At 36.8% G+C, this 17,334-nt stretch overlaps 1 protein-coding gene across 1 annotated transcript; it reads left to right on the forward strand.

Annotated features, from left to right (window-relative positions):
• Positions 1–557: 557 nt before the first annotated feature.
• Positions 558–10,634, forward strand: LOC132086602 (protein FAM240B-like). Its single transcript, XM_059492408.1, has 3 exons — positions 558–803; positions 6,522–6,670; positions 9,107–10,634. Exons 2-3 carry the CDS (start codon positions 6,525–6,527, stop codon positions 9,237–9,239), a joined length of 279 nt encoding a protein of 92 aa, XP_059348391.1. The 5' UTR covers positions 558–803; positions 6,522–6,524; the 3' UTR covers positions 9,240–10,634.
• Positions 10,635–17,334: the final 6,700 nt, after the last annotated feature.

The following is a 17,334-nucleotide window of genomic DNA, read 5'->3' on the forward strand; positions in this document are numbered from 1 at the left end:
GAAAGTCTGTCCCTATTTGCTCTCCCTTTGTCAGAGTAAGTAGCACCTTACTCGCTTGTGTTTTTCTGTTCACCCAGGACTGCCAGTGGAAGGAGGAAGAATATGTGCAAGTGGAATTGCTAAGTTCGGTAACAAATTATATACGCTATGATTCAGCTTGCAGCTGGTCAGATTCCTGCACTATTGAGTGTATTAACAGCTTAGTTGGAATCCTGTCATGTAGTCTACCAGGTGCTTTTACAGACCAACACTTCAAAAGAGGTGGAAAAGAAATCTATTTATCTGTCAGTCACTCAGAAGCACGAACGTGAGACAAGATGTGCTATTCAACATGATCTTTTCAGATCTATCCTTTTTCTTGGAGAGGATGGTGCTGAATTCTCACAAGTCATATGGAGGTTATGCTACAGTGATCCACACTTGTGGGATCTTACTTGAGTAACTTTCTCCAGAGCCAAGTTATGACATCAGTGGCACCTGCCAAAATTTATAGCACAGATCAAACGTGGTATTCAGAGTTTGTGCCCTGTAACTGTCTGGTCATAACTCGTGGTGTGTTGCAGGCTTCACAAAATGAGACTGTGGGTTTGGGGTTTTTTCCCCTGCTGCCATTAAGCTAATTCATAATAGCAGATGTCATCACTCCCAAATAAAAATGAGTGACGGATGAAAAGATTTCATCAGTTATTCCTGGCAGTTGGAGTTCTCTTGAAAAGGGGAACCCAGGGGTAAAACTGACATGATTCAGTAATCACTCAAGAAAACCACACTTTGACAGAAGAGGAAGCTACTATACAATCAAAGTAAGCATTTATATTCTTGTATTTTGGCCAAAATAAGATTTTCTCTTCCTGTCTTGATTATTAAACCTGCCTAGATATACATGGATATACATTAATTTTGTTAATACATATGGATATACATATGTTTTGTTAAATCATATGAATTTGAACAATGTTTTCTTCTTGTTCCCTCCATGACCTGGAGGGAATTCTGGAATTCTGTATGTTTCAGTATACCTTTAGAAAATTATTTTGATCCTCTGTGATTTATAAAATATAAGTATCCTTCCACTGTTACATTTTACTCTAGTCATAACTTGAGTTATTAAGCTATTATTTGTTATTATCTTTTTTCGTATTACAAGAACTTCTGTATTACACACACTTCAACTGAAAGGAAAACCACCATAAAAGGAACATGTAAGGGGATACTCATCAAAATTATATATTCTTTATGCGTAACTTAAAACTTCTCAGAGCTTTGAGCTTTTTTAAAAAAATTTTTAAGGACCACTAAAAACAGGCTTCAAACTGTACTGTAGTAGATCTATAATGCTGGAAAACATTCCATGCTTAGGCAAACAAACCCTGGTGAAGGGCAAAAGGAATAGGATATTAATTAGTGTCCTGACAAAGATAAACCAGCTCATGGTCATGATATGACCCAAGGGACTGAGTCTAGTTAAAGTCAAAGATAATCTCTGAAGTGACTGTGGAAATTCTTCCAGGAATATACTTATGTTCCATATTAAAATTGGCTGAATCATCAGGTTCATGGAAAGAGTTAAAATTAGACTTATCTCCATCTTTTGGAAAAGAAATATTTTTAAGATATGTATATATACATATAGAAAATATAATTATTGTTAAAGACTGTCTTTCAGCAAAAATTTTCTAAATAAACTTTGGAAATATTCAAATATTGTTTTACATTATTGGTAATGTAAAGCATAAAGTGGTTTTCCTTCTGTTAGCCAAACCAATTATTCTTTAAATTATGCATAATTCAGACTAAAAATCACATTGATATTTTTCTCCACATATGTTCAACTAACAGTTTTACTGAATATATTGAAATACTTCTCACTAAAAAGCAAAAGCACAAATATTTTGCCTACAAGTCCATTTGTATAAAACACTGAATTTTAACGACTATAGATATCTTAAGACACATGTCAAATAGAAAGATTTAAAAAGGTTAAAAAAATGGCTCCTGAGACTTTAGAAAATATTTTCTTCTCCTGCTTGTTTATTTCACATAAGGGTAACTCCAAACAGCAATTTTGTTCAAAACATCAAGAGCCATTTCTGGCCCTTAAAATTTCTCCAGAAAGAGTCCAATGTAGAAATTACAAAGTGCGCAGAAAAGAAATTATTTGCATTGGATACTTTTTAAAACTCCTTTTTGTGCCTCAGCAGAGGTAGACTGAGATTGCATTAGTTCAATACATGCAGATGAGGCAGGGACTAAGACCAGAGCATGTGGGAACCTACTAATTTAACACCTTACCAAAGCACACTCAGATGCAGATCAGATTAAATGAGAGAAGGTTGTACCACTGGCTTTTTCTATACTAGTTTTTTGTCAGTGAACAAAAGTTGTGCATATGACTTACAGCTAGAAGCAAAATTTTCTCCCCTTTTATGGGATAAGTCTGTAGAGGGAAAGCTGTTCATCATTCACAATTCAAACCTCCTCTAAACTGTCTCTGGGATGTGACCTCACAAGGAGAAGCAGAGGGGCAGGTATCACTCCTCACTCTTGTGACCAGTGAGAGGACTCAAGGAAATGGCTGGATCAGGGGAGGTTTAGGCTGGATTATCAGGAAAAGACTCTTCATCCAGAGAGTAGTTGGACACTGGAACAGGATCCCCAGAGAAGTGGTCACAGCCTGACAGAGTTCAAGAAGCATTTGGACAATGTTCCCAGGCACATGGTGTGACTCCTGGGGATGGTGCTGTGCAGGGCCAGGAACTGGACTCAGTGATCTTTGTGGGTCCCTTTCAATTCAGCATAGTCGGTGTCTCTATGATTTTATGAGTTTAAAACAATGTATTATATGTAGGTGCTGTGTTTCATAAGTGATTTGCTGTCTTACAGATTGCTGCATGGCCCTCTGATTTATGGTTTGATTATAAATGTAGGAGATTTTTCTTTTACAGTGCCATTAATTTTGTTTTTACAATTACTTCTTCTTGTGGACATTCTCCATAAATTAATAATATGGTAGCATATAAATTAATTTCTGTAAATGATGAATGCTGTAAGAACTGTTTTGTACATACTTTCATGTTTTTGACAGTTGAGGTTCAGAACTGCCAAATGCATAAACCACTTTAACCAAGATCTAATTTCATTCTAATTTAAATGTTGTTTTATCAGCTTGGCTCTCTAAAAGAGCAGTAAACTATACTTCATATGGGCAGGTAGGACAGCAAAACCTATATAATCATAGTTCTTCCTTAACTATCTTAGTTGAATATTTAATAAGAGACTGTCTTGCGCCAGTGTTACACACATTTTAGTAACCTTTCATAGAAAATATATTGCAGAAAGTTTTATAGCATAAATTTTCAGTTCATAAATGATACTTACAATATTTCAAGTCTTCTGAATGAATAATCTTAAATTAATAGAAGTGCTTGCTCTTGGTTATTTTACATTCATATCAGTATATAAACATGTTAAAACAACCTGCCATTAGGAGTCAGAAAGACACCTCCCTGACTTTACTGTAATATCTCTGGAATGATGAACCTATTTTCTTTGCCCTCTCTCCACCCAGACAAAACTGGCCAAGAGACTGTAAGAAAGTGTGCTTTTTATTTACAGGGAAAATCTAATTGTTCTACTTGTTACTGGGCCCTGAGCTATCTGAGTGAAGGAATCAAGAGGAACTTTGACAGTATTAAGTCCAGTCGCCAGTGTAAATTTAATTTAGGTTATTGGGACATCTAAAAAATAAAATATCACACATCAACAAAAATGTTATCAATAGAGCAATAATAAAGATTTTTTTTTTATACAAAGGGTTACTCAGAAATTCAAACCAAGCTCCTAAGAAGAATCTTTCAATTAGCATAAAGAAAAGCAGGTATTACAGTACACATGGACCCTAGTCTCTACACCTAGATGTCGCAATGCCAGGCTGAAAAATATGATGCTTTCACACATCATACCATGAAAGAGGCTGGCCAGCAATGCAGACCATACTGTCTTCAAAAGTTCTACATCAAGAATCCGTCTTAGCAAGGACCACAGCAATACCATGTGAAATATTAACTGTCACTGGCATTCCTAGGAACTAAAAGTAAATGTCTTGCAAAAAAACCCACAAACCTAGCAGACTGAAACTTGCAGAACTACCTCCATCTTTTGGGCATCTCTCTGATCACAATGTGCTCTTTTCAGTGGAGCGGACAAAGCTTAAGGCAGCCAAAACGCTGATATACCCTCCAAAATCTAACTAATTTAAATCTCAGATAAAGACTGGAGATCATCTTTGTACCATTTGGAGAACATCAACTAGAAGTTTAATAATCATAAAAATTAAATCTCTAATTAAAGGTTAATGTGTTATGGCAGATTCTTATATGAGGCAAAGTATAATAGGGTTTGGAGGGCACGCTGATTCAGTTTGTCAGCAACTTGCACTTGGCTTCTGAGGCAATGGGATAATTATCTGTAGAGTGTCAAGTGGGCAGCTGCTAGTGATAGAAGAGCCTCTAAATGGTGCGAAGACCCATGTGACCTGCTGATCCAGGAATGATGAAATAATCAGATTCCATCACTTGCTGTAACAAGCTATTACCAGAGCATTTATTTTAACACTGCTCAAGGCCTATGGAATTAGGACACAGATAGGGCATGTTCCAGTGCATCCGTGACAGGAATATTTTTTTGCAAGATGATGCCTTAAATAATGCTATTATTTTGGGACCTCAGAGTGAGACAAAGCTTTATTAACATTACTCATAATCCCATTTAGACCATATTCATTGCCAAACACAACACATTTAGCAAAAGGTGTTAGTAGAACTGCTCTATCCACACCAATGCAACAATTGCTGCTGTATCACACTGCTACATCTACAGCATCCCCAGTCCATATCAAGGGAAACACTAGAAAAATGGTGTTTGCCTCAGAGAAAAATATCTGGTTGTTTTTGTGATAGTGCAGCTCTTGCTGGCCTTGCTGTGAAGAGGACCAGTGTTCTAACCTTTCAAGGCACTCCATCACACGGAAGGTTATATTACATGATCATGCTTATCACTCCAGTTGGGCTGTTCTGGTCTTCAAGCAACTGGATTTTCAATGGAAAAAGAATGTATCTCAAAGAGATTTTTCTTTTTGTTAAATAGTTTTTCCATTCCAGCCAGACTTTGTGCCAAGTTTGGCAAAATTATTTGCTATTACAAATCTTTTTTTAAAAAATGATACATGAAAATTATGACAAATCTAAAATATTCAATTTAGGAAGATGCCCAGAACTTAGCTTAAAACTTACTTTTATTTTATAGCAATCTTTCAGAAATCTGCATTAACTGTATTACATCTGACAGTCCTTTACGTTTACTCTGATCTTCTACTTTACAGCACTGTACAAAGCAAAAGTTTCTTCAGATTGGCCTACATTAGCATAGTCTTTGTTGTGTTTATCAAGAATAGCTCCTAAAGTATGAAATCATCAAGAAAGAAGATTCACAAGTCCATATCAGGGTCTATGAGGCATTAATTCATCACCATTACAGAGTGGCGTGTTGGCAAAAGTATCTAATGATAGCAGAACGCAGGTAAATGCAAGGAAGCAAGGGATTTATTTCATAGCAACCCTCAAATTAAGTGCTGATCTAGTCACAGAAAACTCTGAAGTTTAGGTTTTTGGGGTTTTTCTTTCTTGTATCCTCCTACTTTCTGGTGGGACTTAATGGAGAAGGCTGATTCAGGAAATAGGCTACAGAACCTAACTTTTCAAAGTACCACTACCATCTGATAATCAACACAATACAGTAATATCAGCAAGGACATCAGACATGATGAGAATTTTAATGTTTCAATAGCATGCATTTAGCAAGGACAAAGTCGCCTATTTTCTGTCATAATTTATTGGAACTGATCCCTGTATTTCAAGGAGCTATACTTTTAAAAGCATTTAAGACTGAATTTTGATAAAAAATAGAACAATACCATAACAAGCTCCCCAGGGCTTTGCACTCTGCGTGTTTCAATTCAGATTCATAATTCCCTTGTATATTTTGTGCATGACATCATTTGGAGTAGCGGAAGGAATCATTTAGGAGTGGTGCATTTCCCTGAGATAAAGCATCTATGATCTGTTTTAAGAATATGGAAGATAGAAAATAGGAAAGTCCTTCACATCTAATCTGAACTCCAGTGACAATGGCACTATATTTGAAAGCATTTTTCACAAGTTCTTCTAAAATTACTTAAAATATCACACATACTGAGGCATCCACAATATTTCAGTGAACTGTGCCATGCACAGTCATTACTCAGCAGCAAAAATATCGTTATGCCATTCAACTGTCACCTAAGGCCTGTTTCAATGCCTTATATTTTGGTTCAAGGCAGACTACACACCAGTTACCTATTCTTTTCGGGTGACATAATTTATTTTAATAGCACTTCCCGAGAATGAAATTTCAAGGGGCTAAGTAAGAGAATATCTGCCTCAGGTCAGGCTTTTGACTGCTCTGACCTCCAAATTGCTTTTCAGAAAATGAGCAAGCATACGAACTCTAGACACCACAGGATGGGTGGTCATGATGCGGAAGAGCTGAAGAACTTCTGGGAAAAGGTCATCCAAGAGCAAACTAAGCAACAAGAAGCTGAAGAGTCTAGGCTAAGCAAAAGTGCCCTGAACAAGTAAGTGGTATTTTTTCTTTTCCACAAGACAGCAAGGCATGTTGTCACGTGTTTTAAAATAAGGTAACCTGTTATTGTACTGCTTTATTCATAGCACAGATTGTGTTCTGGGTCTTTGGCACTTTTCCTCTCACAGCTGCTTGTCTCATATTACCATGGCTCTTCTGCATGGAAACTCAGACACCCCTCACCCCTAAACCTCATGAGCATTCTTCAAAGGCCTTGGAGCACAGCCATGAAAAAATAAAGCACTTTGGAATTATGGATAGTGACAGCCAGAAAATAGCAGGAATTTTACCTGGAACTGATAGAGCAACACAAATAAACAAAACAGTATTACATTAAAGGGACAACCACCCACCTAATCTGTAGAATAAAAATCCTGTGGCACCTTTGTCATGTTTAACAGCCTTTCACATCATATAAACCCAAAGGTAAAAATGACACAATGAGATTTTCCCATTCAATGGAAAATGCTGTGGGCTTTTTGTTGTTTTGGGGGTTTATTGCTTGTTTTAGTTTGGGGAAGGGGAGAGCTTTACAAAGCAGTATAAAACAACAGGAATTGCCTACAGAGAGAGCTATATAGCTGTATTGTGGTACAGATAACTCTGCACAAGTGTTGTTCAACTTGTGAAAACTCAGAACTTTAAACCAGGGTCTCTTGCACACTGAATGAATTCCCTGAATACTAATGGGCAGAAACAGAGGACAAGAAATACCATGTCTCATGTGGCTTCTTTTTGTGCTTTTCTCCGGAAGCTAACAAAGGTTTTCTGCATAAACCTTTCTCAAAACTGGGACATTCACATAAACTAATTTGACTTCAACAAATTGGAAGGTCCTGCTAAAGGACTACTTCTTGGAAAAAATTCTAGGTACTTTGACCCCAGTCCTCAAGAAGGAAGTACTGTCATCATTTAGATACTTGGAAATCAAGATCTGGGCAGGCCTTGTATCTCAAAAAAGTTGGATGTGGACAATCCTTCTTCCAGTATCCTACTCCAACTATTCAGTAGTATTTTCAAATCCCAATCACAAAATTGCTGGAGAAAAAACATGTATAATAAAATCCAGGAAAGTGTTCAGCTTCACTGGAAACATTTATCACCCTAGATCACAAAAGACTATCAGGAGAAGACAGTGCAAATGAAATGCAATTTGTGGTTTAGATAACATTTTTGACTTCACAAAGTTGAAAATGTTAAAAACTCTACTCTGAAGAAAGAGATGTTGTGAAAGAACCTTGAATATGTTTTAACTTACATATTCAATATGTCATAACTGACCCATCACAACTGAAATAGACCCAAGCAGGTTCCTTCAAAGTCACTTGCCCAGTCAAAGCCCAGAATGTTCACAAACTGTTCTATAATTTGAAAAAAAGTGATACTTTCAGGAGGGAATAGACACTATCAATACAAAACATACATATCCACTACCTCATGTAAGAGGCACTTGGGAGAATAGTGTGGTTTTACATAAAGGTGAGTGCTCCTTTTTTGACAGTAGGACATTGATGAGAAACACCAGTATTCTCAATGGCAGATTTTTCCTAACTCACTTCACATCTCATTTGAGGCTTATCTATATGCACAAAAGGATATTGAAGACTAGGTAGTTTAAAACACAATGTAAAACCAAACTCAGAATCAGATAACACAAGCATCCATGTGAAAGAGCTACTGCTGAGTTATTCTCATATGAAATCATTGGCTGCTGTTCTTTACACCACACCAAAGGTAATTTAAAATCTCATATATTCTGTGATGCATTTTGCATCACCATATAATATCTAATCTTATAACATTGCTGGGTCAGATGTTTCATAACATTTCCTTCAGAAAACAGCCCAGCCAACAATATCTTGCAGTGGTCCCTAGAGATTTTCTCTTCTGTTTTTACTATGCAAGTGTCTTGAAGCTATGTGGCTCCTCTTGCATGTGACATCAATTCCTTTCATTTAACATGTACAGGGTCTACAGAGTTGACTTAGTTTTCTTTTTTATCCAAAAGGACATATTTTAAGTTCAGCCTGCTCTTCTCCACAACATTTTACAGCAGAACTTGAGGGGCTGGAGGAAAAACTGTATTTTTTAATTTACACATTGAATGACCTTACTGCATAGGCAGTACATCTGTGTGGCTTTGAGAATACCCCAGAGGGAAAAACAGAGTTCTTCACAGTGACAGTATTTCAGCAGTTGTTTGACTCATTTGGAATCCAGCAATGTCAACCACTGATAATATCAGCACTATCCTTTTCTCCCCTGCATTCCCAATCTAGCAAGCTAGAGGGATGTGTAATTGGTAAATAAATACAGGACAAGTGCTCTGGTGATGAAAGAGAGGTAAGCTTCGACCCTGCTGAAAAGCCCTGGATACATTTGAAGGATTTGGCTCAATAACTGCTAAGCACTTGTACTCTCTTTGCAGACTTCGCCAGGAATGGACTCTGCGGCTGGAAGGTCGAATAAGGCAGGTCCAGGCGCACATGAAAGCACAGCAAGAACAAATGACACCACTGTCTATCGAGGCTCTTCCCTCACCAGATAAAACTGTTGCTTAAATTGTTGCTGTGCAAACACAGCAAGCACTGGGACTGATTCTGACCTGCATCTAGAAGCCAGCAGTTATGCTGCTGAACAACCAAAAGTTCAGATTCTGCCCTTTTTCCAAACTATTTACTAGAGCAACTATTAAGGTCCTATTGAAATTCCATGTAAGAATTATGCCACAGGGGAAAAAAAGCACAAAGGAATAGATGAGAAGCAGACAACTCTAATTTTTCCATGATATATAATTTCTGTGATGTATCAGGATTCTCTTATTTAACTGCATTTCAAAGTGACAACAAGACACTCCTAGGAAAGAGGGTGGCTTGTTTAATAGGAATAATACATTCAGACAGCTGCATGCAAAATTGCACATTTCCATTTACACAGTTCAGAGAGTCTGGCTTAATGCACACATAAGAGATTCTGTCTTGATGAGCCATAGCAGAAGGAGTTAAGGATTAGCCTGATCAGCTGGCCAGGACGAGAAACATATGCTTTAATGAGGGGGGAAAAAACCAACTTTCCTGATCAACATTTAAGAACATTTACAGATCTTAATAATTAAATAAATACAAAAAATTACTTTAACTTTCTTGGGGAATGTCAGAAAAAGTCTACTGAGCCAGTAGTCTTCATAGCGAGCCAGTCTGACAAATGGTAGAATAGTAAGAGCAAGTCAGTATGATAGTTTGAAATAGAAGGCAGAGAACCATAACAGCAAGGAAATGCTGTGCAAAGTATCACTTGCCATACCTGACATGCACTAATCCAAACAACTTCTGCATCTTCTTCTGGGTTAGGTGAAACAAAGGTAGAATAACAAAACACAGGGTAGTAACAGTGTGCCCTATTTACCCATATGTCTGTGTATCTAAATACTAGTCTTCTGGATTAAAACATTTGTTTGTTTTCTCTGCAAATAAACTTTGGAACACAAGAGAAGACTCATAAGTCTAAACAGCTGTTTTTGTCTAAGAGTATTGTGCCAGACAAAAATTTACTTTGAATCTACATTGATGCCAAAGTAGTAGGTAGAAAAACATTTGATATTTCAAAACAACAAAAATTAAATAATTTTGACCACACAGAAATGCTTTTTTAATCCTTTGAAAATGATATTTCATTAAACACAAAATTTTACTGAATGTTCTCACTCTTACAAAGTGAAATTTTGCCACAGGAAAAAAAAAAGCTGTCATAAAAATGTTGGTATTCCATGAAGGATTAAAACAATTAAAAACTTACAAAATATTTTTCTGTTATTGAAAAATTAAGGGATTTTAGTATCAAGTTTTATTCTTAAAAACTGACCCAAAAAGCATGTAATTGTTTCTTTCAGTGGCTATTTTCCATTAGAAAAGCAATGCTGAAAAAATAATAAAGTTGTAGCTGCTTTTGCCCAGCAAGACTGGTGTTTCTCTTCTGTATCCACTTATTTCCCATTATTCTCTAAAAAGTTATTTCTGTAACCCAGTAACCTCGTTTGGGCCAGGACTGAGTTAACCTTTCACAGTAGCGGTGAGGGATTGGAACCTGGAGCTCCATGGCCATGTCTGGGTGATATTCTCCAGCACCTGTTGCCATCTCTGCAGGTAGGAAGTCCAGGATGCTTTGGGGAAGAATGTGTGAGTGGCTTGGGATGTGGGAACAGTCTGGGTGGAGAACTCATCGGCCACTGTTCATTGCCTTGGCGTAGGGCATGTCGGGCCCGTAATTTTTGCATGTACATCACCCTCTCTTTGAGTACTTTTCTTATTAGTATTGTTTTCCCATCTCATTACAGCTTCCAGTAAGTTGTTTTTATCTCAAGATGTAACCTCTGTGTTTCATCTGCCACCAGAGGTTTGTGGTTTTCTCTTTAGTGGGAGTACTAAATTGAGGAATATCATTCCTAAAATATGACACAACCTGAACTAGCTGCCACTTACCAAAAACCTGGACTGGTTTACCTTACTGTAGTCATCACTAAAGGAAACAGAAATGGGCTTTTGAAATGGAGAAATGCCAGAGTCTCCACTTCTGAAAACCAGATCTATTAGATTTGTTAGCTTAACCACTGATTTATGGTGTTGTAATGCTACCCACATCAGTGCAGCTTATCCTTACTCCATGTCAATGTGACAAGAGAAGATCCAAGAAAAACAGGCTCAATGAGCATTTATTGTTCTTTTACACTTAATGTAGATGTTTTTTATTTATTAGGAACACTTTTATTACACTCTTCATGGTTTTTTATGAAGTTATGTAAGATATGAAAAAGACAACAAAAATAAACATAATTCACACAAAGCAAATTTCAGCACTCTTCCAAAACCAACCTTAGCTCTCTGAGGAGTAGTTTTCTGTAAGGAGCTCTGAGGGCATCCAGGGATATGTGAAATGACTTTCACAGCAAGCAGTTGGTATCATATTAGCTACACACCAAAGGAATGTTGCAAGCATTGTTTACCTTCACAAGTGCATAGAACCTATTTCAGTTGTGATGCAGAAAAGAGTGTACATATCACAAGTGTGAAAAACCAAAATGCTTGCACACCTAACAAAAACCATTTCCTTTTGCATTGCTTAAGTGCACATGCATTAGTCATGGTTACCTATTCTAGCACACATTTCACATGACAGCAGTAACCTAACACCATCAGGTGTTCCTGTCACCATATGCAGGTGTTCATCCAATTTTCACTGCTACTTGCACATACAACCAGACTGAGACAGATATCAGGTACTAGAAATAATAAAGTCTAGCAGTTCAATGTAGTCAGATCTGCTGCTTGCAAATTGCAAAGCTGAAGGCAGACAGGAAGGTGGCAGATAATGCTTTGTCATTTTGCTTTTTTCACTGAATTGGTGACATTCAAGCCTGAACTTAGACATTTCATACATAACTGGCTGTCAATAAAAAACCAAACAAACAAAAGTCAGTTTTTTAAAATATAAAAATTCAACTTGAACTGTCTCATTCATATACATGGCAGCCATTTATAAAATAGGATATTCAGTGAGCATAATCTGTTAGGAGAGTAGGCCACTTCAACTGAATACAGCTGAATTTTTTAACTCCTGTCTCTCTAGTTTTTTCCATTTTTCCATTTTTTCAAAGGGGAAAAAAAAGGAAAATTTAGATTACAGTAACCATATTAAGAAAGTTGGGCTATATATTTTAGAAAATAATTGCCCTAATTTTTATTTTTATTATTTATCTAATAGAAAATTAACTGAATGCATATTGAATATAATCAGATTAATTGAATAATAATCTGCATAATCAGCACCACCGTGACCCTGCACTAGCAAGACATTACCATGTCTCGCATCAGCACATAAACCAGCCCGGGCACTTGTCTAAGTCAGTAAACAACTAATTTTGTACAGCATAGGTCAGTAGCTAGAATTTTGGTCATGGGAGTTTAACTTTATGATATATGATGCAATAGGTGTGGATCATGCACTCAAGCTGGCGCACTGATGTCAGCTGTAGAGCACCCACTTCGCATGCCCGGATTTATGTGCATGACAGACATGGTGTGCACAATCTGTGTCCAGTCACATTGTTAGTCCTTAAGTGCTGTCTGATCCAGGAACCAGTGACTAATGTCTGAGAAACAGCAGTTTGCTTTCTTTAAGTAACTCTGAGCTCTGGCCAGTTGTTGAAGTCTGGCTTACTTAAATCAAGGCAGTCTAAAGGGTGGCTGTAAACACTAGTTAATCTGCAGTCTGACTTCATTTGGACACCATGGTAAAGCACTCACACAATCAGTTATAGGGAGGATGCAGCAACTCAACACCTGTGAGCTGCTCCGCTTGAATTTGCACTTAAATTCAGAGCAGGAGAGGTATTTTTTAAGTTAAACCCTTGACTGTCTGCATGTACCACATACTGGTTTGGAGCCAATTTAATGCATACAAACTGGATTTCTTTCTGAGGAACTGAAACCAGACCAGAAGCTGTGTTCCAAGCGCATATGGGAGAACCCTGGCCTCTAAAGGTCTGAGACAAGCACTAGCTTTTCAGATAGTTTTGAGACACCTGCATAAAGGGGATATTTGGTCCAAGTAACCAAACTAAATTGAGTCTGATGTAGCCCCTGGACCATGCATAGTCTAATGCAGGGACATCAGCAGCAGCCACTTGGATCTATTGAGCTGCTTGGTAATGTGCTCAGTCACCTGCTAAAGTAGATGAGTATAACCCAACCAAAAAATAAAAAGTGGGATCAAAGCACAATAATACATTTCATATAGATCTGAAGATGGACCTCAGCTGAGCTCAGGAATGATAATTTAATTAGCCATGTAGATATGCTAGCATGCACAACTAAGCACAGTTTAGTCAACTCACCCACTGGAGTTGCATGTGATGGAACAGAGCCTCCCTACACAAAACTCAGAATAGATCTGGCTTCTGAAACCACTAAACAGCATGTATGGTTCATTTCTAGAGTTAAATTATAGGAATATGAGGATAATTACCAACTTCGTAGACCAAATATTCCTACTAATTACAAACTGCCTGTGTCCTGAGGGATGCTGCTCTCTACCCTCCTAATAAACAGCACTTAACTGTGCCAGAGTGTGAACAATAGTAAATTACATAAAATACTTCTGCATTGAAAAAGGCATCTGTAGATAAATAAGAATGAACCACAGAGTAGCTCTAGAAAGTCTTATACATCCTGAGAACGCTTCCATTCATGAATTAAGTATTACTATATTATTTATTTCTTACCAAGAACAGTATCTACCCATAATATTACACATTTAAGACAAAATGGAATAAAAAAATTCAATAGGCAGGACAGACAATTCAAGGTTCTGTTTACTATTGCCAGTTCTTTCAGCTGTCAGTATTTATCTGTGTGTTATTTAGTGGTCAGTGTTTTAAACATATTTCAAGCTACAATGGACAGAAAGCAGGGAAAATTCAAGCTCCAAAAATGACAGACTGACAAACAGATTGAAAAAGGATTATGCTACCAGGGCAGCCAGACTTAACAGTGGGTCATCATGTGTTACCTTCATAATCAGCTGTAATGGTCTCAAACACCGCCCCTTAAAGGAGCTAATATCCTACTAGCATCTAGTGGAAGGTGAGAGACTAGTAGTAGGCAACATCAATGTTCAGACTCAATGATATGACTTCAGTGGTTCATAATCAGGGTCACTGTCTTTTTCCATAGCAAACAGCAGCAGCATCAAAGAGAGCTATGGTACTAATAAAAAAAAAAATCTGACAAGAATCAAAAGGCAGAAAAAAAATGCAGCCGCAAATGTGAATGGTAATATATTTGGTTTAGCTATTTGGCCAATCCTTAAAGAAATAGTCCCTTTGTGTTAGATTTCCAGCGTGACTGTACTACATGCCCAACATAAATATTGACACCATTTAATCAGAACTGTGAGTTCACTATGTACATTGATGATTCAGTCATAGAGAACAGTTAAAAAATTTGAATTAATACTGAAAAGTTCTTGATTCTATTAGATTTAGTATAAAAGAAATTGTATCTGCAAAATACTGATACAAAACCTTCGTCTGTATTGTCTTCTCACAAACAGGCAGAAGAAAATTATGTTTTTGAATAGAGTTTACTATTTGAATAGTTATGCTATTTTTCTTCTGATGTGTTATTCCATGTAACAACTGCATCATTATTGTTAAGGGTTTGAGGTTGCAGTACAGGCAATGAATCTAATTAGGCAAGGAAAACACAACATTACTGGGGTGGTCAAGAATGTTATTTCTGAAAAACCTTTTGAAAAATTGCCTATGTTTGCCCTGATGTCTTAATTTTTTTTTTTCCCAAGCAGGATGGTGATTCCACTGCAGCTTCTCTTAGGGAAAATTTTTCAGTAAGATTTTTATTAGTGCCTTTATGTATCCTTGTAAGTGAACAAATTGACACAATTGTTCATTTTTACATGTAAAAATTTCAAATAACAATTCTGTCTCATTAATTGCTGGATATCATTGCAGCAGAGTTTCTATTAGAGTTCAGTTAATGATAAAGTCCTAACTAATGAATCAATACTTTTCAGCTTTTGGATAGCACCTGAGTTTACCGATTTTGTTGATGCTGCCTCAGTCATTAAATATATATTTGTAATAATAAGACTAACAGTCACTGAAAATAAACCCTACAAGCAATAAGAGCCATCTAATCTAAAATATCAGAAACAGCAGCTATTTTCCACCATCTCAAATGAACACTTAATAACCTGGAACTAAATCCCTTCAGGCTCTGTTTATGATATGTACACACTTCTACTACAGTGATGAAAAATACTCAATTTTCTCAGAACTAATGACCCCTCTATTATATGTACTAGAGGACTGTGGAATGAGTCTATCAACAAACTAACAGAGTGCACACATGTTTGAAAAATTTTTTGCCTAAATCACTGGCAAATTTCAGTGCTGCAAACCTATAAAAAGCCCCTTTGAAGTAATTTCAAACTTTTGTAGCATGAGTTTGGTGAAAACAATTTCCGCATATGCTTTGTTTATTTTAATTTTGGTTACCTTTGGCCACTACAGTTAATGAGGAGCAATACCTAGAAGTAATTAATATTTAACTCCCCACTATGTTCAGACAAAATACTATTGTCCCATGGGATGTTTTATTGCTTTAATTGGTGGATGCAGTTAAAAGTATCCCTTTATCTCAAAACCAAGAGGGCTTTATTTTTATTACAGGGCACCTTTGGAGAACATCTCCAAGTAGGTTCAAACATATCTTACAGCTTTACTGCAGAGATTTTGACAGCACTCTGTTTATGTATCACTACAAAGATTAAGGATGCAGAAAATAAGTATACCTTGAACTACTTTAGCTGCTATATTTATAGTTTAACTTGAGCACTGCTTTACATGCTCTGGAATCACCAGAGAACACAGCCAATCCTGACAATAAGACTAACACTTCTTCTAGCAAGCTAATTTTAAAAAAAATACAATACTGACTAGCCCAAATACTGCTAGATTTGAGCTAATATTTTCAACAAAAACCAGTAAATTTGAGCAGCTACACTGCCTAGTTCCATCTGTGCTATCTTCTCTTTGGGGTATTTTCTTGTTTGGAATCACTGATACTTCACTTTTAAAGGCTACAATCCAAGTGCAAATGCCTCTGGCTGACAGTCCTTAACCAGCCTTAAGAAAATCTGGTATTTTGGTTGGCAAGTAGGCAACAAGAGTGTACAAGTAGGCTGCAGGACTCATGAACAGAGGACTTTTGGGTTTTCATGTTGTCAAGAAACAAAATCAAAATTTGAATTGGGAAAAATATGGCCTTCCAGCATGAATTCTAGGCAACTCTGTTGAATTCTAGACACACTTCAGGAGCTTTGTTCTGGTCAGGCATATAATTTCTTCCTGTCCCTATTCTCCAAGCTGCATCTCCTAGGCTGCAGAGCAATTCCTGACTTGCACATGTATGTATATCCTAACAAGAAAATTCTAATTGGATTACTTGATTCAGAAAATTATTTTTTAATTGCTGGAAACAAATAGAAACAAAAGTAATCAATAATACTTTTTGATGCTCCAAATTACTTCAGATTAACATGCTGATTAAAATGTAAACCAAATAAAACAGATGTGAATTTTGCCTTCAGGAAACACAGTTTTTACAGTAGTGGCATTAAATAAGTTATAAATGAAACAATGAGAGCCTTCTACATAGGGGACTGGAATTACAGTTAAAGATAAGGTTTTTGGTTCCAAACTACATGCAGACATACTATCTTAAATGCTTCAGCAATTCTAATCTCAATTTCAGGAAAATGTCAATTTCTAACACCCCATGTCAACATGGTGAACATACTCTGTCTCCTGGTCTCTTAATATTTGGTGTTCTGAACAATTTCACCTGGCTGCTTCCCTACTATAGGAGGAATATGTCAGAGAGCAACACCATGCTAGGGAATACAAAACACTGATTGAGCACATCCCCAGCAACCTCAGGCACACAGATTCTAGGAAACTCTAAACACAAAATAAAGCTGCTTACAGAGCAAAATATTTTAAAATATTCTTTTGGTTTGTTTTTCATTTGTTTATGGGGGGGTTTTTGTGCAGGGTATGGGAATCTGTCAGAGAAGTAGGGA

This window comes from Ammospiza nelsoni, chromosome Z (assembly GCF_027579445.1).
Source record: "Ammospiza nelsoni isolate bAmmNel1 chromosome Z, bAmmNel1.pri, whole genome shotgun sequence".
Classification (NCBI taxonomy): Eukaryota; Metazoa; Chordata; class Aves; order Passeriformes; family Passerellidae; genus Ammospiza; species Ammospiza nelsoni.

Excerpts from the sequence above, each read along its gene's own strand:
- LOC132086602 (XM_059492408.1), top strand. The coding sequence starts at position 6,525 with ATGAGCAAGCATACGAACTCTAGACACCACAGGATGGGTGGTCATGAT. Across the intron at positions 6,671-9,106 it reads AGCAAAAGTGCCCTGAACAA|ACTTCGCCAGGAATGGACTC; the intron begins GTAAGTGGTATT and ends CTCTCTTTGCAG.